The 21365-nt window shown below is 33.0% G+C and overlaps 11 protein-coding genes across 11 annotated transcripts; 4 read left to right on the plus strand and 7 right to left on the minus strand.

Annotated features, from left to right (window-relative positions):
• Nucleotide 1: 1 nt before the first annotated feature.
• Nucleotides 2-1744, plus strand: DFA_12050 (uncharacterized protein; the record flags this gene model as incomplete). The annotated part of the gene is made up of 1 exon (XM_004350937.1): nt 2-1744. The coding sequence occupies one exon, from the start codon at nt 2-4 to the stop codon at nt 1742-1744; it is 1743 nt and encodes a 580-aa protein (XP_004350989.1).
• A 288-nt stretch (nt 1745-2032) lies between these two features.
• Nucleotides 2033-2494, minus strand: DFA_12051 (uncharacterized protein; the record flags this gene model as incomplete). Its single annotated transcript, XM_004350938.1, has 1 exon — nt 2033-2494. One exon carries the CDS (start codon nt 2492-2494, stop codon nt 2033-2035), a length of 462 nt encoding a protein of 153 aa, XP_004350990.1.
• A 940-nt stretch (nt 2495-3434) lies between these two features.
• On the plus strand, nt 3435-6223 carry DFA_12052 (major sperm protein domain-containing protein; the record flags this gene model as incomplete). The annotated part of the gene is made up of 9 exons (XM_004350939.1): nt 3435-3525; nt 3642-3794; nt 3886-3995; nt 4082-4489; nt 4556-4727; nt 5038-5351; nt 5414-5653; nt 5720-5957; nt 6012-6223. The coding sequence occupies 9 exons, from the start codon at nt 3435-3437 to the stop codon at nt 6221-6223; spliced, it is 1938 nt and encodes a 645-aa protein (XP_004350991.1).
• Nucleotides 6224-6435: 212 nt separating this feature from the next.
• abcB5 (ABC transporter B family protein) lies at nt 6436-8721 on the minus strand (the record flags this gene model as incomplete). Its single annotated transcript, XM_004350940.1, has 2 exons — nt 6436-6565; nt 6641-8721. 2 exons carry the CDS (start codon nt 8719-8721, stop codon nt 6436-6438), a joined length of 2211 nt encoding a protein of 736 aa, XP_004350992.1.
• Nucleotides 8722-8993: 272 nt separating this feature from the next.
• On the minus strand, nt 8994-9597 carry DFA_12054 (uncharacterized protein; the record flags this gene model as incomplete). Its single annotated transcript, XM_004350941.1, has 3 exons — nt 8994-9109; nt 9179-9285; nt 9446-9597. 3 exons carry the CDS (start codon nt 9595-9597, stop codon nt 8994-8996), a joined length of 375 nt encoding a protein of 124 aa, XP_004350993.1.
• Nucleotides 9598-9838: 241 nt separating this feature from the next.
• On the plus strand, nt 9839-10860 carry DFA_12055 (Beta-hydroxybutyrate dehydrogenase; the record flags this gene model as incomplete). The annotated part of the gene is made up of 2 exons (XM_004350942.1): nt 9839-10052; nt 10139-10860. 2 exons carry the CDS (start codon nt 9839-9841, stop codon nt 10858-10860), a joined length of 936 nt encoding a protein of 311 aa, XP_004350994.1.
• A 105-nt stretch (nt 10861-10965) lies between these two features.
• On the minus strand, nt 10966-12109 carry lst8 (WD40 repeat-containing protein; the record flags this gene model as incomplete). The annotated part of the gene is made up of 4 exons (XM_004350943.1): nt 10966-11221; nt 11280-11621; nt 11692-11906; nt 12002-12109. 4 exons carry the CDS (start codon nt 12107-12109, stop codon nt 10966-10968), a joined length of 921 nt encoding a protein of 306 aa, XP_004350995.1.
• Nucleotides 12110-12214: 105 nt separating this feature from the next.
• DFA_12057 (uncharacterized protein) lies at nt 12215-14764 on the minus strand (the record flags this gene model as incomplete). Its single annotated transcript, XM_004350944.1, has 2 exons — nt 12215-14176; nt 14261-14764. The coding sequence occupies 2 exons, from the start codon at nt 14762-14764 to the stop codon at nt 12215-12217; spliced, it is 2466 nt and encodes an 821-aa protein (XP_004350996.1).
• Nucleotides 14765-15177: 413 nt separating this feature from the next.
• Nucleotides 15178-16178, plus strand: cyc1 (cytochrome c1; the record flags this gene model as incomplete). The annotated part of the gene is made up of 2 exons (XM_004350945.1): nt 15178-15201; nt 15393-16178. The coding sequence occupies 2 exons, from the start codon at nt 15178-15180 to the stop codon at nt 16176-16178; spliced, it is 810 nt and encodes a 269-aa protein (XP_004350997.1).
• A 104-nt stretch (nt 16179-16282) lies between these two features.
• Nucleotides 16283-17504, minus strand: DFA_12059 (uncharacterized protein; the record flags this gene model as incomplete). The annotated part of the gene is made up of 5 exons (XM_004350946.1): nt 16283-16651; nt 16713-16799; nt 16885-16983; nt 17101-17140; nt 17401-17504. 5 exons carry the CDS (start codon nt 17502-17504, stop codon nt 16283-16285), a joined length of 699 nt encoding a protein of 232 aa, XP_004350998.1.
• Nucleotides 17505-17820: 316 nt separating this feature from the next.
• Nucleotides 17821-19091, minus strand: DFA_12060 (uncharacterized protein; the record flags this gene model as incomplete). Its single annotated transcript, XM_004350947.1, has 2 exons — nt 17821-17980; nt 18787-19091. 2 exons carry the CDS (start codon nt 19089-19091, stop codon nt 17821-17823), a joined length of 465 nt encoding a protein of 154 aa, XP_004350999.1.
• Between the last annotated feature and the right edge of the window lie 2274 nt (nt 19092-21365).

Consider the following 21365-nt stretch of genomic DNA (forward strand, 5'->3'; position numbering starts at 1 on the left):
AATGAATACAACATTTTCAAATCAAATATTGTATAATATAATAAGACATGTTGAAGATAATTTAGACAAGGTGTGCATGTTGATGACATGTAAAGCATTGTTTGCAATTAGAGATAATGTACAATTTAAAGTGTTTAATGAAGAGTCTGATGATGATTTGGAGAGACACTATCAGAACCAATATGATCATATGGGTGCTGCTATTACAACACCAATGAATATGTTAAAAGGTGCTTATTACAACTCTTCCAAACATGTTATGACCAATCCTATAGATACATCGATGAAAACAACAAAACCAACAATTGTTATTTATAATGGAGAAAGATTGGAAATTGGAAAGATACCTTGTACGGTGGAACGTGTCATTTTAAATGCTTTGGATAGTGGTACATCTATTTCAAATGGTATTGTTCCTGAAAGTGTAAAGGTTCTGTGTATTGGTGGAAGGTTTAATGGAAAGATAGAAGGGAATGGAGCGTTGCCAAAGGGATTAAAAAGGTTAGAGTTGAGCAACAGCTTTAATCAATCGTTTGCTGCTAATACTTTGCCAGACACATTGGAATCATTGAGACTTGGAGGAGCGTACAATTCAGCGATCTATGTACACCCAAGTCGGTGCACTCTGCCATCACAACTTGTGCACTTGGAGTTTGGTGTGAGTTTTAATAAACCACTGCCCCCTGGTGCACTCCCTGCAACACTCAAGAGTGTAGTGTTTGGCGATAGATTTGACATGCCATTGTTGGTGGGGTCGCTACCCGCAGGACTGGAATCACTCACGTTTAAAGACTATTATCGTGCGATTGACAAGGGTGTGCTGCCACCCAACCTCTTGCATTATGAGGGTAGTGGGGTACTCGAGGAACGTCTGCCATCATCGCTCGTATCAGTATCGATTGATATGAACCAGTCGACGCTGGGAATTGGTATTCTCCAAGGTCTGACTAAACTAGAGACTCTGTCAATTGGCATGTACGTCCCACAGGACCGCCAAACAACCAATCTTATCATCCCACGATGCTGTACATCGCTCACACACCTCTCCATCTCATCGGCTGCCGCGACCATTGAGAATGCCATCCCACCGTCGGTCACCTCACTCTCCCTTTTCCTTCGCTACTCTGCCCATCCACCACTCAATGCGACCACAGCCTACTACCTACCACCCAACCTCAAATCGATCGACTATACCCAATGCTCGGTCACTGCACCTCCCCATCTACTCGGCCTACCACAATCACTCGAGCAACTCTATCTCCCACGCGATTACAACCATCCACTCGACCAACTCAACCTTCCAAATCTCACTCACCTCCAAACCAACACCTCTTATCCCATACCCCATTTTCCAAAGTTACAATATCTCAAGATGAGTCGTCTGCCGCCAGTTGAACAACAACAAATTAGTCTTCCTCCAACTATCCAAGAATTGGAACTATCTCCACTCTACTCTACGCAGGAATACATTTATCTTCCAACACCACTTCCAGAATCATGTAAAACACTCACTCTTTGCGACACCAAACTTCGCATTCCACCTGGAACATTCACCAAACACCTATCAACCATTAAAATAACCACCGATAAACCATATGGTCTACCTTCAAGTCAACAAATCAATATACGTAGGCTAGACAATGACTATTTAATATTCATGTGGAAAGGTTCAGTTTGTGGCGGTGGTATCATTCATCAAAATCAATTTGATCAATCTAAAATTCAAGATTTAATAAAGCTTTAAATTAAAGTAGTAGTTTTTATTATTATTTGTTATGCATTTTGGAACGGAAAAAAGAAGAAGATTATTTTAAAACATTTGATTTAATTGTTTAAAAAATGATGGATCTTTTTTTTTTAATTGATTGGGGGGATAGATAGATATTTTTTTGAAAAGAAATTAATTTTGATTGGAGATTATTATTTTATGTTTTTACTATTATGAAGATATTATAATAGTTTTAAATAAGTTGTTAGTTAGGGTTGATATAAATATATTTATAGATTAGGGATTGATTTAGATATTGTATTTTTAATTGCTATTCATTGAATTTGATTTAGTTGAAGCAACGAAAAAGATTAATAGATTGGCAGTGATGATGAATAAAGGCCAAAAGAATAAGAGTACGAGGGAAGCTTTGGACAATCTTCTAATAGATGTAGTTTGAGAATTGATAAAGAGGTAGACTTGAACTGCCCATGGTACGATTAAAAAGAAACCAAGTGTAAAGAGTAACATTGACAATGGTGTTTCATTCTTTAGATTGGATCCATCGTCCACGAAATGTACACCCGGTGGTATACTGGAACCATAGGCTTGATATGGATGTTGCTGTTGTTGCTGGTATTGTTGGAGCAATGGTTGCGATTCATTTATATTCAAGTCATTTTGTGATGTAGGGATATGAGTTGGATCCTTTTTAATTGATGGTGACCCTCCCGTTGGTGAAATATTATTGGTTGGTGCCACAATTGCATCTTCTTCTGAATACATATTATTCTTAATTTATTAAATTATTAAATTATTATTATTATTATTATTATTATTATTATCTGCAGCAGTAACAAATGTAATGCATTGACCCCTTCGAATGTCTTTTGAGTTGAATAGAAAGGAGGTGGGATGAGGAGAAGGGGAAGAGGGGGTAAATGTGTCTTTATTTTTATTTATAATTAATAGTCAAGTCGATTTTAAGGTGGGTTGAGTGTTGTTGGAGGAGGTGGATTGTTTCAAAAGGTTAACCATTCATTCATTCATTCATTCATTATATAGTCGGTGGAGGGGCGTAGCGGCAGCAAAGATAAGATATAGAATTCAATGAGTCAAGGCTTTTACAATGGTTGTTGAAAGAGATGGTCCGTCCGGCACATGGCAAAGAGTAGCAATTGTGTCACCAAAAGTTCGAGTAATAATACAAGGCAGAAAATCACGTCATTTTACAAAGATGACGGAACCTGTAATGTCCCGTTTTGAATGGCGACAACTTTTTCCCCAAAAGAGTCAAATATGATAATGTTCATCAGAGAAATTCAACTTCACCAATGACCCGAAATACGTAGTATCTTGATTTCCAATGCTATCCCATTGTCTCTCTATGATTTGAGAGAAATAATACCCACCACCTCTATCGAAACCAATCGATAGCGATACACATCATCATTTTTTGTAATAGCGTGACATAGTGAGTGAGAGTATTTCGATGTTGTTAACAACAGCAGCAACAACAACAACAACAACTTTATAGTTTTGAATTATTCTTATTCTAAACTAAACAACAATCTTACTTTTTAATAATGATAATGATTCCTTTGGTGATGAGAAAAAAAGTCATCAAACTTTCATTATTTTTTTGAATTTTCTTCTTTAAAATCGACTCTGATTATTATCTGTCCCTAACCGTTTAATTTGTCGTGTTATTTAATTATTTATTACTATGTTATCAGCTTCTACTCCAGCTTCTATACAAGATAGTTTATTACAAAAAGTTATGTTAAAACTTCGACCAAAAGAATTGGTTTATAATCGTATGTAATGCAAAGCAGCTATAGTAGTAGTTGTAGTGTCATCTGATGATTATGATGTACCCTCTAACCTCTTGTGTTTTACTCTTTCTTTACCTTACGACTATACCTGTATATAGCACCATTCCAAGGATTGATGACCAATATATTGAAATTACAAAATGTTAGTGATAAGATTCTAGCATACAAAGTAAAGACTACTGCACCAGCTAAATATTGTGTTAGACCAAATACCGGTATCATCCCACCAGGTGAAACCATAGATGTTCAAAGTATGCAATAACAACAGAATAACAACAGAATAGAATAGAATAGTGATATCTAACTCTTCTACTCTTCATCATATATAATATATTATTATAGTTATATTGAATTGTACAAAGGATATGCCATCAATGTCTGTAAAGACTAAAGATAAATTCCAAATTCAAAGTACAGTTGTGAGTGAAGTCTCTGCTGATCCAAAATTAATTGTAATTATCAAAACATAGATAGATAGATTGGAGCATACAGTCAATTGACTCATTCTTTCATTCTTTCATTCTTTCTTTTTTTCTAGTGGAGTACAACACCTGTAAATCTAATCATTAAGCAAAGATTAAAAGCTGTTTTTGCTTCTCAACCTGGTGTCGAACAATTACAACAATCACAACAACAACAACAAACAAAGATGGAAGATCTATCGGTCATTTCTAATCAATCATTAATGTCAAGTGCTTTGGGTCATAGTGACTCTGAGGATGAAAAGGATAATTTTGCCGACTTGTCTACTATTACTCCATCACAAACCTCACCAACCGTTGAACAAGGAAAAGAGGATTCTCAAATACGTAAAAGACCAACAACAACAACAGCACAATCAAATAATAACAACAATCCATCATCATCATCATCAACTAACCAAGAAAAAGATTCTATCGAAAAGGAAAATGCTTCATTAACAAACGAACTTCAAACTCTAAAAGTGGTATGATTTAGAAAACATATTGGGTTATCACTGATAAAGACTAATGATTTTTATTTATTTATTTAGAAACTTGAAACAATGGAAAAACAATTACATAGAGGCGGAAATAACAACAACAACAATAATTCTTCACAAACCCAACAACAACAACAACAACGACAAGTTGGAGGTTTCAATTTTTCATTAATTCAAACTTTGTTGACTGTACTCTTAATCGCTGCAATCTCATTTTATTTTGGTAGACTACTTTAAAAAGCCAATACAAAATATATAAAATAGAATAACATTTTAGCTAAAATAGTTGTGGAAGAATATTTATTAAACTGGATAGTGTTTTTTTCACAGAGGATCGAACCAATCAACCTTCTTTTTTTTTTTTGTGGTAAAGTCAAAATGTGCTGTGTGGAATATATACACCACGAATATTTAATGGAGAAAGATGATTGAATTTTAGGATCAATTGGAATCTCGAGATTATTGAAACAACAAATTGGCAAAACATACATTTTTTTTAAGAACAATTATAATGAATTCTTCTTTTTTATTAGTTTTATTATTAATATTAACTATTTTTTCTAGTTTTTGTTTTGGAGAAGTAGAGGTTTCAGCACATGAATACAATTTACCATGTTTGCCTTTGACAAAATCAATCATTAATCCAAATAATGTTACCAAAGTTAGACCAAATGATATAAAGGTTGTCATGGCAATTGGAGATTCTCTTACTGCTGGATTTGCCCTTACCTATCATCGATCTGGTGCCGGTGATAGTTATATAGGAGAATCAAGAGGTAGATCCTTTTCTCTTGGTGGTGATTCAAACATTGCAACCATCCCAAATTTCCTAAAACAAATTGGTGCAGTAAGAAAAGAAAAGAAAAGAAACCTTTTATTAATTTTGGTTCTAACAATTATTATTTTTAGAATACAATTGGACAATCATATGGAAGAAGTTTACCATTATTACATTTATTTCCAGAGGCAATGAGAGATTTTTTTAGATCTCCATCTACTCACAAATTAAATGCTGCTGTTAGTCAAGCCAACTTGTATGATGTACAAGAACAAATGCTCTATTTAAAGAGTTTTGTTGATCAAGTCCAGCCTCCAATTGATATTATTCATGATTGGAAATTAATCAATTATTTTATTGGTGCAAATGATGTATGAAATTAAAAACAAAAATTAATAATAATTGATTATTTATTAATTATTTATTATTTTTTTTAGATTTGTGATTCTTGTGATAAATCTAAAAATCAATCAACTATTGCATTTTGGCAAGATAATTATTTAAATTCATTATCAACAATTCGAGAATATTTTCCAAGAACCATTGTCAATGTTATCCTAGTACCACAACATCTAAGTGATATGAGTGAAATGGGAAAAGGGGAATTTTGTAGAATTATTCGTGATCATATTATGCAAGAGTGTAAATGTGCAAAGAATTCTGATTTTAATTCATGTATGTAAAATAAAAAGAATAGAAAAGTAAAGGTACTAAAATTTTATCCTTTAGTATTAGATACAATGTCGATTGAATATAATAATATTATGAAAAAATCAGTAGATATTATAAATAATGATAGTAAATTACATAATATTCAATTTAGAGCCATAATACAACCCTTTTTATCTCAAGCTAGAGTTAAAAGATCTTTTTTAACAGATTTTGATTGTTTTCATTTTAGTGAAATTGGTGGTCAAGTTGCTGCAATTGGATTATGGTAAATATCATTTAAATATTAAAGAAACATTTTTAAATTATCTAATATAGTCCTATCCTTTTTTTTTTTAAAATTTAGGAATAATATGATGTCAAAAACAAAATTAGTATCAATTTCAGAATTTGATCAACCAATTTGTCCAACAGATGATACCTATTTAGTTTATGATTAAAACTTTTGTATTTTTAAATTTATATATTTTTGTTTTTTTTTTTTTTAGACAGTTGAATCATCAAACAATTGACTTAACCACATTGATTTATATTTTCCATCAAGTTCCAATAATTGTTGATGAGTACCTCTTTCCAAAACAACACCACCAGATCCTAAAACAATAATTTCATCACTAATTCAAAAAAAATTAATAAATTATAATGAAACAAAGTTTCTTCTATTTTTTCTTTTTTTTTTTTTTACTTACCAATCAACAACAGTAGATAATCTATGAGCAATCATAATGGTAGTTCTATTTTTAAATAATTCACGTAGAGCATGCATGATAACTTGTTCAGTTGCAGTATCGAGTGAAGATGTTGCTTCATCATAAAAGAGGATTGGGGAATCTTTGAGAATGGCTCTTGCAATGGAAACACGTTGTTTTTCACCACCAGATAATTTAAGACCACGTTCACCTACCATGGTTTCATAACCTTCTGGCATGGCCATGACAACGTCGTGGATGTTGGCCATTTTGGCAGCCTTTTCGATTTGTTCACGAGTAGCATTTGGATTACCATAGGCAAGATTATAGAGGATAGTGTCGTTGAATAGGACAACGTCCTGTGGAACAACACCAATATTTTTACGTAACGAGTCGGTTTCGAGATCTGTGAGTTTTTGACCGTCCATAAGAATGGTACCACTGTTGGGATCGTAGAAACGGTACAATAAACGTAATATGGTACTCTTGCCAGACCCACTAGTACCAACCAATGCAATACGTTTACCTCCTTGCACTTCAAATGAGACATTGTTTAATACAGTCTTGCTTGGGTTGTAACCAAAAGTGATATTATTAAATTCGATGGTTCCATTTTTATATTGGTATGGTTTTGCAGTGGGTGTATCTTGGATACGTGGTTTGAGGTTGAGCAAACTAAACATGTGATCCATATCTACCAGAGATTGTTTGATTTCACGATAGACAGTACCGAGGAAATTGAGTGGTAGTGAAATTTGAAAGAGCAGACCGTTAACAAGTACCATGTCACCGACTGTTAGAGTGCCCGCCGAAATACCATTGGCGGCCATTACCATGACAGCAGTCATTGCCGAAGAGATGATAAGTGCCTGACCAAAGTTGAGTGCTGACAATGAAGAGGTAGTCTTGAGAGAAGCAACATCATACTCTTTAAGGTATCGATGATAACGTTCAACTTCCAACTTTTCAGCATTAAAATATTTAACGGTTTCAAAATTGAGTAAAGAATCCATCATTTTGTTTTGAGCTTCATTATCCATTGAATTCATTTGTTTACGGAATTTTGTACGCCAAGAAGTTACTTGAAAGGTGAATGCAGTGTAGGCAACCAAAGTTCCCAAGGTGACAGCTGAAAACTCCCATCCCAACTGTTGATACATGAGTGCACTAACTAGACCAATTTCCAGTGCAGTTGGGACAACATGAAAGAGCATAGAGTTTAGCAAAAAGTTGATGGCACGTGATCCACGATCGATGATTCTACTCAACGACCCAGTTTGACGTGACAAATGGAATGTAAGGTCGAGATCGTGAAGATGTTTAAATGTGGTACATGAAACATCTCTGATGGCACTATGTGCCACCTTTGCAAAGACGGCACTACGAAGTTCTTGAAATCCAGCCGACAATATACGCACTGCACCATATCCAACCAACAAACCCAATGGAACGACCAAGTAATCGGGAGATCCAGCATCACTAAAATGATTGACAATATCCTTAAAGATGAATGGTACCTGTACAGTCAATATCTTGGCACCAACCAACAAACCAACCGACAATATAATACGACCCTTTGATCCCCAATCATCCTTGGGCCACAAGTATTTTCCAACCGTCTTTATCATACTAAGAGCAGAGTTTTGTGTCTCTTTGTTATTATCCATTGGGTTTGAACCTGCTCCTCCTCCTTTACCTCCTCCTCCCATCATCATTGGTGGTGGTGCTACCATACTATAATTTCTTAAAAGAAGACTATTATTTGATGATGATGATGACGACGATTCATTATTCTTGAAATATTTAGTTAATGATGAAGTAGATGTAGAAGATGTAGTAGTAGTAGAAGTAAATGTTGATTTTAATTTATTTAGTGAAGAAGAAGAAGTAGAATAATATTTACTATTATTGATCAATAAACCACTACCTCTAGATACAGAGTGTTGTGTAACATTACTACGAATCTTATTATGATTAATATAATAGTTTCCTATTGTTGTTGTTGATTGTGTAGCAGTTGTTGTAGTTCTACTAGCTATATTGTTTCCGCTAAACAATAATAATTGTCTAGATGCAAACATTGTGATAGATCGATAGATAGATATCTATTCTTTCTCTAAATTAAAAGAAGTTCACAAATATATATTTGAATGATCAATCGAATGAGCCCCTTTTGTCAGTGCAATGAAAAAAAAAAACTATATTATCGATGAATGAATCAGTGGATGGTAATCAACTCGTCATGTACTATAATATATCTAGGAGGGATTAATAATGCTTCCTCCCTCCTTCCTTTCTTTCTTCTATATTCTATTTAATTTTAAATAATATTATAATTTTAATGTTGATATATTTATTGTGGTGGGATACTGATTGGTACCTTTCTACCTTCAGTCTTTTCTAAAACCAACTTAAATATTTCATCACTATTCTTTCCTTTTGTGTCAATAAAGTGAACTGATCCATCATCTAATTGAAATAATAATTGTTAGAATCATCATCATGTCTGTTCAAGTCTATCTAGTTGTGTTAACATACTCTTTTTAATTTCTACACCATATTTTTCAGTTGAATACTTCTTTTCTACAAAGGAAACATCGCTATTCCAGAATCTCAATGGTTCCAAGTATCTATATTTGAATTGTCTATAATAATAGCAAACAAATGTTGTGTAAGTTTATCATTCATCTATGTTTTTGTATAATGTCTGACTCTAGTAGATATCTCTGTCTCTCTATGTCTCTCTCTCTCTCTTTCTTCTCTATCTCTATTTGTCTATATCTCTCCTCTTCTATGATGAATTACCTTGAACTAGCAGGAGCAGCTCCATATTTAGAAGTGATAAAAGTGATTTGTTCAGTGTTGAAGAGATATATCTTTTCCATACAATAGGCTTTGTATAAACCTCTCCAATTTGCTGGTTTAGATAAACCTAAATGACTATAGAATCTTTGCATCTTCTTAAACTATAGATATATATATATATGTAAATCTGAATGAATGAATAGAAAAGATAGATACTACAAACACTAAAACTAATGCTCAATGATCATTGCTCGAAAAAGACGAAACTCTTTAATTTTTCGAAGTTCCTTTCTTCTTTTTTTCAAACACAAAAAACTTAATATCGTCAACAAAGATTTAGAGATGAAGAACAGAGTTCTTTTTCAATTTCATTATATACATATACACATTAAAATGTTTAAACAATCAATTAAATCAATTATTAACTATCAAGGAAGAGTTGCTACTTGTAACTTGATAAAGTCTACTAGTAGTAGTAGTAGTTTTGGTTACTCAAAGTCATCTTATTCTTCTTCATCTTCATCATCATATGTAACATCTGATAAAATGAAAGATAAAGTTTGTTTTGTTACAGGTGGTGCCGCTGGTATTGGTTTGGGTGTTGTTGGTAAGTAGAACCTAAATCTAAACAAACAAAACAAAGCAAATAGGTACTTTTACTTATACTTTCTTTTTTTTACTTTTTTTTTGTAGAAAGATTTGTAAAAGAAGGAGCCAAAGTAGCAATTGTAGATTTAAATGGAGAATTGGCAACCAAAGTATCAAATGAGATTAATCAAAAGTATCCAAACTCTACTATTCCAGTACAAGTTGATATCTCTCAAGACAAGGATGTTAAACGTGGTATTGAAGATACTGTTGCCAAGTTTGGTGGATTGGATGTTGTAGTGTCAAATGCTGGATTCCAACATATTCAAGCCATCGATGAATTGGAATTGGATAATTGGAAGAAAATGTTGGGTGTTCATTTGGATGGTAGTTTTCTTTGTGCAAAGTATGGTATCAAGGAGTTTAAAAAAGATATTAAGCGTGGTGGATCAATCATCTTTATGGGTAGTGTTCATAGCAAGTATGCTTCAGATCTCAAATCACCATACGTCACTGCCAAACATGGTCTTGAAGGTCTAACTCGTTCAGTGGCTCGTGAAGGTGCAAAGTACAATGTCAAATCAAATCTAATCTGTCCTGGATTTGTTAGAACCGCTCTTGTTGAACGACAAATCCCAGAAATCTCCAAAAGACTTTCAATCTCTGAAGAAGATGTCATTAAAACAATCATGCTCAAAGATACCGTCGACGGTGAATTTACAACCGTTCAAGATGTTGCCGAAGTTGCCGTATTCTTTGCTTCAATGCCAAATAAATCTTTAACTGGTCAATCTTTAATTGTTAGTCATGGTTGGATTATGGAATAAAAAAGAAAAGGAAAAATAAACAAATAAAAATGTATATTACAAATAATATTATTCTTTTTTTTTTTATTCTTTTAAATTACAGTTTCAAGATCATTGATTATATTTCTATCTTGGAAGATCATTTAATGCAACAGCATTAACAGCCTTTACATGACCAGAATAAGTTTTGACAGAATCACCTTGATGTAAATCCCATAGTTTTGCCAATTGATCACTTGATCCAGTTACCAAATAGGCAGAATCATTTGAAAATGCACAATCCCATACCCATCTTTGATGTCCTTGTAATGTTTGTACAACATTAAACTTTTTAGTATTCCAAATCTTTACTGTATGATCTGCTGATGTTGTTGCAAGTAATCTAAATTAAAACGAATAAGTATGTCAAAATAAAATTATTTATCCACTCGTTTACATACTTTGTATCGGGACTAAATAAACATCTTAGAATTGGAGCATTATGAGCATCAATTTTATGAAGCGGATCAAAACGAGATGTATCATCTTCACCTAATCTCCAAACAAAACATTTTCCTTTGGTATTGGATGCAACCACCATTGATCCATCGGATGAAATTGATAGTGAAGTGATACCAACTTCTCCATCTGGTACCAATTCTCTACTACAAGTGTTTGATATTAAATCCCATACTCTGATACTACCATTTTGATCACCTGAAATCAATTCTGCTTGATTTGGATGTAATACTACACAATTTACAGGTGCACTACATTCATAATCTCTTTGACATCCTGGTGCTCTATAGAAAATTAAATTAAAGAGAATATTAATAACACAAAGTAGTGTATTATTATTATATCTTTTCTTACTTTAAATCCCAAATCTTTACAGTTCCATCTTCTGATGAAGTATACATCCATTTACCTTCTTTTTGAAAACCTACACTTGATACATTTCCTTTATGACCATCAAAACTAGTGACCGGGTTGTTATTGGTTGAATTTACTTCAAATAGTTTGGTTTGTGGATTACCTGCTGCTGCTATATAATGTTTATCTGATGTTATCTCTAATCTATTTATATGCTAAGAAAATATAAAAGAATGAAGAAATAGAAATAGAAATAGAATGAGTGATGGGAGAGAAAGAGAGATCATCATCATTTTTCTTTTGTTCTTACGAATTCACCACAATCAATACTTCTATAACAACTACCACTTGGTGGATCCCAAAACTTGATTGTATGATCATAACTTGCTGTTGCTAATATAATACTTGATCCTGGCATTCTATCTATCTCTCTTTAAAAGATACAAGTAAAAATTAAAGTAATTTAACATTCACTCATCACACATTTGATTTTTTTTTTTTAAAATACATTTTATTTCTTTTTTTAATTTAATTTTTTAAAAAAGTTTAAACAATCATAATTTAATAGATTAGAGAAATCTTGGTATTTAAATTTACCAAATTTTAATAATAATCTAATCATTGATATATTTGAATGAGTTGCTGCCATCAATACAGCAGATACAACTAGTATATTATCTTGACCAAGTGACTTTAATTTTTTTTGTATTGCATCAATCACTGAATAAATATTCTTGTCTGCACATTTTGAAACGATAGATGATAGGATTTGTTTGTATTGATGAGGATTTGGTTTCTTGTCAACTATATAGGGCGACACTAGGTAGAGCGCAGTTTGGACATGATAGTATTTTTGAAGTTCAGTGTATGGACGAATAACCAATTCATCAGGTATTTTAATGAATCCACTTTCCTTGTAAAATTCTAATAGAGATATATTACCTTGTGAAATGGTTTCAAGGAACCATATCTTGTTTGATTGTTCTGTTTTAATGTATGGATTTTGTATACTGTCATCCTGATCATACCCATTGTCCAAATTCCATTTGATAACCAATTTAAATAGTTTGGTGTATCCTCTAGTGAGCAGTTTATATGGGTCGGGAACGACCATTTTTGGACAATGATTATGAATCATTTCAATTAAACCGACTTGGTCATACCTAATAGCAAGTTGAATTAAATCTAATGAAGGTATTGGATTTGGTGTATAAAATATTTGTTGACCATTTGATTGATCCAATACACCAAGTATATAATCCAAAGTATGATAATGACCAGCATGAACTGCATCTTCTAAATACTTTCTACCATTTGACAATTGAATCAATTCTCTTTTTAAAATTAAAGGATATCTATCCTCTATTAAATATTTAATCATATCCAATTGATTGTATTGAATTGCTTTTAATACCAAATTTGCTATCATTTCTTGATTTAATTCTGTAAAGTTTGATGATTCATCATCAAAATAACCAAATATTAATTCCAAACATTTAAATGAACCAGATATAATACATGCTTGTAATAATTGAAATTTTTCATTGATTGAAATATTACAAAGTTTATGATGATGATGAATGAATAAAAATGATAAAATATGATTATGACTTTCAAAACAAGCATTTTTAATTGATCTAATACTAATCAATTGATCTTTTGGATAAAATCTTAAAAGATATTGTAATGATTCCAAATGACCAATTTCACAACATCTTTCCAAATCATCAATCGTTACTACTACTTTGATGTCTTCTATTAAATATTTTAATATATCCAAATGACCAATAGATTGTTTTAAAAGATGTTCCATTTCAATATAAACTTTTGAATCATTTATACTCAACATCCATTTTAATATTTCCAATTGATTATATGTACAAGCCAATTCTACATAGGATTGAATTGGATACTTGTACATTTGTTTTAAAATTTCCAAATGACCATTTACAATTAAAATATGACTTGATATATCATATCCCATTATTTTAAATGGTGGTAAATGAGATGATGGGGATAAAATACGATTTAAATAAAATTGAATCATATCATTATGATTTGATTCAATGGCAGCAGATAATACGTTATCTTGAATAGTTTCTATATGAAATTCATTAAATAAATATTGAATCATTTCAAAGTGACCATTTCTAGATGCCAATATTAAAGCTTCATTTACCCATTTACCACTTGTTTTTGCCATTCTATCAGGCCAATCCAATAGAATTTTAAATAATTCCATTTGATTATTACCTGCTGTATGAGTCAATGCAATCTCTGTAAATAGACATCTTGATCTCTTGTTATCATTTTTAAATCTATTTAATATATAATAAACAATATTCCAATGACCATTTATAGTTGCATTGTCAATTGAATTTGTTGTAAAATCTAAAGTATTATTAAATTGTTCATCAAAATACATTAATATTTCCAAATGTCCACAAGATGATAAATTATCATATGTTTTATTTGTAAATTTACTCTAAACAAAAGAAATTGAAATAGAAATAGAGTTAATAAAACTATATAATTATATATATTATTTTATATTTTCTTCTTTGCTTACCAAAGTATTTGAATTATTTGATTTTAATAATAATTTAATTAAATTGAAATTACCAAATTGTGAAGCATTGTCGATTGAACGAGTAGTAAAAGGTACACCTTTGACAAGTAGGTACTGTACAAGACTGATATTTTGACTATCTACAGCACAATCCAAAGCCATATGTTCATTTTTGAATGCAGATTCATAGTAACAATAGATTGCATCAAATGTATCCAATTTAAAGGTTACAGATCGATGATACCGGTGTGGTGAACAAATAGCAATGATTGTATCCAATGTTGGCCATTCTTTTTGTAATGATTTCAATGCTCTATTATTATTATCTTTGTTTTTAAAAAGGTCATGAATTAAATCACCTGTATCATTGTTTACTATCCATTCCAATGATGGTAGATCATTAAATTTAAATGATTTTAATCTTTTCAATTTATGAATCTTTTCAATTTCATATCCAATCTGTTTTAATATTACTTTATTTCTAAATACTTTATATATAGACATTCTTTAAGTAAGTAAGTAGTAAATGAAATGAATAGAGGTATGTCTATCTTTGAACTGAGTAGATTAAAGTAGGTAACGTTTTTTTTTTGTTTTGAATTTTTTTGTTTTTTTTTTTTTTTCATCCCAAGCTGCAAAAGAGTGATGTGATGGTGTGCTCAGATTTCAGTGAGGCGCCTACATTATTTGATTAGCGTGCGACTAGTGTATGTGTTTTAATATTAAAAGCAAAGAACATCATCATCTGCGAGTAAAAAGAGAGATAGAGAAAAGAGACAGAGAGAAAAAGCGAATAACAGAGAGAGATAGATAGAATATTTGCAATGAACGAAAAGAATCAAAATGGTCATAACACTAACTATTCCTTTCTATACAACATTTTAACATTCTATCTAGTCTAACAAAGAGCGTAGAAAATGTTCAATCATTTAAGAAATAATGTATGTCACGATAGTAGATAAGATACAGCAGTAGTAGTTAGTTAGTTAGTTATTTAGTTTGGTTGGTGACAGATCTGATCATCATTCATTTTTTAGTGTTGTGTGAAAAAAAAATATACTACATAACTGCACAATGATCATTCATCATCATCATCAACTTTCTAATTTTTGATTTACTTTTTTTACTCTAGGCACTAAAATATATTGGAGGAGTTGGAATAAGTGTTGCAGGAGTATCATCAGCAGCAGTTTACCTTTCTGATGATTTTGCACAACCACCCGAGTATCCATGGAACCATCGTTTCCCATGGCAAGCATTTGATCACGCTTCGATTCGTCGTGGTCATCAAGTATACACTCAAGTTTGTTCGACCTGTCACTCTCTTGACCTCGTGTCGTACCGTCACTTGATTGACGTTGCCTACACTGCACAAGAGATGAAGAATTTGACTGCCGAACTCACAGTCATGGACGGCCCAGACAGCGAGGGTGATATGTTTGAGAGAAAGGGAACCATCACTGATTTCCATCCCAAGCCATACCCCAACGCCAACGCTGCCAGATATTCCAACAATGGTGCTTTGCCACCCGATTTGTCGTTGGTCGTCAAGGCTCGTACTCACCACGAAGATTACATCTTTGCCTTGTTGACTGGTTACTCTGACCCACCAGCTGGTGTCAAGGTTGTCGGTGGTCAACACTTTAACCCATACTTTCCCGGTACCAAGATTGCCATGGCCCCACCACTCGCTGAAGGCGCCCTCGAATACGATGACGGCACTGAAGCCTCGGTCTCTCAAATGGCCAAGGACGTAGGCACCTTCCTCGCCTGGGCTTCCGAACCAGAACACGACGATCGTAAGAAACTCGGTATCAAGATCATCCTCGGTCTCTCTATCATTGCTCTCCCAATGTTTTACTGGAAGCGTTTGAAATGGAGTACTATCAAGACTCGTAAAATTGCTTTCAAAGATTAAAAAAACAAATTGGAAAGTACAATTAATCGAATCTTTTATAATAATAATAATAATCAATACAATACAATACAAATACACTTTTTAATATATTATATAATTTATAATTATTTATTTTCTGCTGCTGCTTTGGTCTTTTTAATTAATTTCATTTTCTCTAATAAATTCTTTTGATCACGGAAAATGTTGGTAGTAGTTTTTTTACAAGCATTTCCAAAGTTGAAATGTTCTTCTTTGTTGTTGAAACGTGTCTTGCTCAAAGCAATAGCTTCTTGGACACCTTGTTTATATGATACATATTCTGGATGTTTATCAAACATTGGTAAATTCTTTTCCAATTGTTCAATCACTTGATCACGCTTGTTCTCACTATCTTTTATCAATTTTTCTGTTGCTGCCTTGTCTTGATCATTGGTCAATGTAAGGAGTCTTTCTTGATTTCTATAAATTGATTCAACTGGTGCTAATATTGATGTCTAAAAATAAATATAATATAAATAAATAAATAGAGAGAGAGATATGTAGATAGATTCATACAAGTGATTTTTTAATGTTATCAAGTTCTTTACGTAATAATTCAATTGATTTATATTCTTCTCCATAATCTTCTTGTACTGTATTTTCCTAGATTTATAAATCATCATAGATATATATATATATATGGTTAGTAGATCATTGACTTTTTTTTTGTTCTATATCTCTCTCTTACAATAATTGGTTGTTCCATCCAATTAACATTTTCTGATTCTAACCCTGGTGGTAAACATTTACCTCCTCCTAAAAATACTGGTTGATCTGCCATCTCTCTCTTTATAATGTATATTAATGTGCTTGTTGGTGTTTATTGATTGAATGGGTATTGGTGATCTTTGGTTCGGTTTATTTTTTCATCATCACCATCAATTTTTTTTTGTTTGGTACGTACAACATCAGCTGTATGATGATCATATGATTCTCCCATAAACCTAAATATTAATCATATTTGACAGCACATCAAGCAAGAATAAGACAATACAATAATGTCGGGAAAGGTTGCGTGGTCCTATTTTCCAATTGCCTATGGGAGACGTCAAAACAGGTGAATAATGACGTCTTTAGAAGTTGAGTGGAACAACCGATCATACAAAATGTGCCTATCATTAGATCCTAGTCAACAACGAAATCCTTCGAACGTTGGAAATCGTGGTTGTGTAAAGAAAATGGTACTGAGCCAGGCTGGATTCACAGAGCAGCTAAAACATTTCGCTGGGATTGGAACGGTAGAATACACATTAAGATCGGCCACAAGACGACTAGAGAAACAGTTAGACCCTGTCTTTTTTTATGCATGTTTTAAAGGACGCGGAGGAGGAGGCGAGGGGGTTTGGGAAGCCCCGGGAAAAAGCACGCAGCCAACAACACAACGATCTGTTAAATACCTAGGTGCTTGCGTGATTGTGCTTGCTTGGTTGGTTGCAGAAATGATTGATTGTTGGATGGTTGTTGGATGATTGTTGGTTGGATGGATGGATGGTTGTTGGTTGTTGGATGGATTGTTGGCTGGTTGGATGGATGGTTAATTGTTGGATGGATGATTGTTGGGTGGATGATTGTTGGATGGTTGGATTGCTAAAGCTAGCATAGAAATGGTCATTAAAAAATTGAATTATTTGGTTGCTGGTTGACTTGTTGATTGTTTGATTGTTGGTGGTTGTACCCTGTCAGCCGATTCGTGTATCGTGTCAACTGATTTGCGTCCTTGCCGTGGCACCACTTGAATTGTTTGTGTAATAATGTAATAATTACGACCGTCTTTGATTATATTTCTATATATTGATTATACTGTGAGTCCGAGAAAGGTGAAGATGTGGAGAAGTAAGTCTCTTTACAACCCAAACACATATGGCACCGAAAGGATTAATTGTCCAATTGGCCTGGCGACAACACAATACTCTTGTCTGTGTTGGAGATGGAGTTTAAAAAATATCAGTGATCGATCTGGGTTTGACACCCTAGATTGGGCGTTGGAGGACCAGACCACATAGAGTTGTGCATTTGATGTCCTAGAGTTGTGCAAGTACAATGTGAAATTGAATGCTCGCGACTGCTTGATCTTTTAAAAGATATCAAAGTTTCATCCTAGTCCCAATGATTGGCAAGAGATGACAAGTTTGAAAGAAGGTATATGCAATATCAATTATTCTTTAAAAAAAAAAAATTAAATTAATTCATTAAGGATTAATAAAGTACAATATAGATAGATTTATACATACCAAAGTCAACCTTGAAAGGCAAATGTAAGAGCTCTGTATTGTACGGAAGATGAAAGAGAGGGAGGGGTACGGTGATTGATTTATCGTGATGTCGCTCTTTTACACATTAGGTATAAAGCACTAGGAAATCAATACCATTTGGTAGAGATTGGGATTGTTCAAGCTGCTGAAATTGTTGCCCATTCTGTAACATTAATCTAAAATAAATAATAAATTTGGTTCGTATGATTAAAATAATTACTATTATTATATATATATATATATTCATACCAAACAAAAAATAGAAAAATAGAGGAGGAGGAAGAGGAGGTTGGGAAGCCCCGGAAAAAAGCACCCAACCAACATAATATTTTAAATACCGATGCTTGCATGGTTGATTGTAGAAATGATTGATTGTTGGATGATTGCTTGATTGTTGGTTGCTGGTGCTGTTTCGTCCATCAAAACGATCATCTGACAACCAACGGTATGGATTAAATACAGTTGGTTCTTTCCAATACTTTTCATCGTTGCATACACCAAGAGGTTCATGATCCTTTGGAATGATGTATTTATCCTTTACACATATATCTTCAGTGGCTCTCCGTGGTAGAGAAAGGGCATCAACTGGTCGAATACAGAGTGTCTCTTTCATACAAGCGTTAAAGAATGGTATACATTTCATAGGGTAGCGATGTTGTTTCAAGGTGACAGTGTCCGTTTGGCGCAAACCATTGGTCAATCGAAAGAGTTATTGAAGATCTTCACTCTTTTTGATCTCTGTTAAAAACAAATCAACTAATAATGATGATCCTATATAATAATGATAAAAATAGGGTTTTTTGTTAAAGCTGTTACCCTTTTGGCTCTGCAAGAAAGAAATAAATTATTATTAATTAAAATTTTTTAGTTTTGATCATGGTTGCTACACTTGTCTCACTAGAGATCAGATAATAACACTCTAGTTTTATATATATATATTTATGTTGATTGATATATATATATAGCCTAGCTCTCACAATTGTTGCAGGAAATCAACAATTCGGTTTGCAGCGAGAGTAGGAGTTGTTTAAACTTTAAAGAGATGTATGCATGGCACTATAAATAATACAGAGTATCTAATCTAATCTCTATATTATTATAATTATATTTGTTAAATTTGCAAATACTTGGATGATCATTTCACTCCTCCTCCAAACGATGGTCTATTTTTTTGTTTGGTATGAATATATATATAGTAATTATTTTAATAATCATACTAACCAAATTTATTATTTATTTTAGATTAATGTTACAGAATGGGCAACACATTTCAACAGCTTGAACAATCCCAATATCTACTATAGTCAATGCAAATTGACCTAGTGGCATTGATTTCCTAGTGCTTTATACCTAATGTGTAAAAGAGCGACATCACGATAAATCAATCACCGTACCCCTCCCTCTCTTTCATCTTCCGTACAATACAGAGCTCTTACATTTGCCTTTCAAGGTTGACTTTGGTATGTATAAATCTATCTATATTGTACTTTATTAATCCTTAATGAATTAATTTAATTTTTTTTTTTTAAAGAATAATTGATATTGCATATACCTTCTTTCAAACTTGTCATCTCTTGCCAATCATTGTGACTAGGAGGAAACTTTGATATCTTTTAAAAGATCAAGCAGTCGCTGGTATCCAATTTCACATTGTACTTGCACAACTCTAGGACATCAAATGCCCAATCTAGGGTGTCAAACCCAGATCGATCACTGATATTTTTTAAACTCCAGCTCCAACACAGATAAGAGTATTGTGTTGTCGCCAGGCCAATTGGACAATTAATCCTTTCGGTGCCATATGTGTTTGGGTTGTAAAGAGACTTACTTCTCCACATCTTCACCTTTCTCGGACTCACAGTATAATCAAAGACGGTCGTAATTATTACACAAACAATGCATGTGGTGCCACGGCAAGGAAACAAATCAGTTGACAGGACACACGAATCATCTGACAGGGTACAACCACCAACAATCAAACAATCAACAAGTCAACCAGCAACCAAATAATTCAATTTTTTAATGACCATTTCTATGCTAGCTTTAGCAATCCAACCAACCAGCAACCAGTCAACAATCAATCATTTCTACAACCCCCAACAATCAAGCAACCATTCAACAATCAACCATCCATCCAACCAAGCAAGCACTTAGGTATTTAACAGATTGTTGTGTTGTTGGTTGCGTGCTTTTTCCCGGGGCTTCCCAAACCCCCTCCACCGGCGTCCTTTAAAACATGCAAAAAAAGACAGGGTCTAACTGTTTCTCTAGTCGTCTTGTGGCCGATCTTAATGTGTATTCTACCGTTCCAATCCCAGCGAAATGTTTTAGCTGCTCTGTGAATCCAGCCTGGCTCAGTACCATTTTCTTTACACAACCACGATTTCCAACGTTCGAAGGATTTCGTTGTTGACTAGGATCTAATGATAGGCACATTTTGTATGATCGGTTGTTCCGCTCAACTTCTAAGGACGTCATTATTCACCTGTTTTGACGTCTCCCGTAGGCTTGGACAAGAGGACCACGCAACTTTTCCCGACATTATTGTGTTGTCTTATTCTTGATTGATGTGCTGTCAAATATGATCGATTTCCGAGTTTATGGGAATAGCATATGATCATCTACACAACATGTAAATAATAATAGTACATGAGAACTTCAACAAAAATTAATCGTCAGATGATGAAAAACAAATATGATCATCAAAGGTTCAGAGACCAAAAAGGTAAGGTCAGAAGTCAAAGTTTGTCAAAGTCCATCAAAGTTTAAATTTCCATCGTCTATACTAATTTAAATAAATAAAAGATTAAAGATTTATTATTATTCTTGTTCAAAAAATAAATCTATCAATCTATTATGATTATAGCAATAATAATTATTATTATTATTTTTTTAAATTTAATTAATTTTTTTTAAT

The sequence above is a fragment of the Cavenderia fasciculata genome, assembly GCF_000203815.1.
Source record: "Cavenderia fasciculata unplaced genomic scaffold Scf_EUAJFUG02HR96I-5, whole genome shotgun sequence".
In the NCBI taxonomy this organism is placed as follows: domain Eukaryota; phylum Evosea; class Eumycetozoa; order Acytosteliales; family Cavenderiaceae; genus Cavenderia; species Cavenderia fasciculata.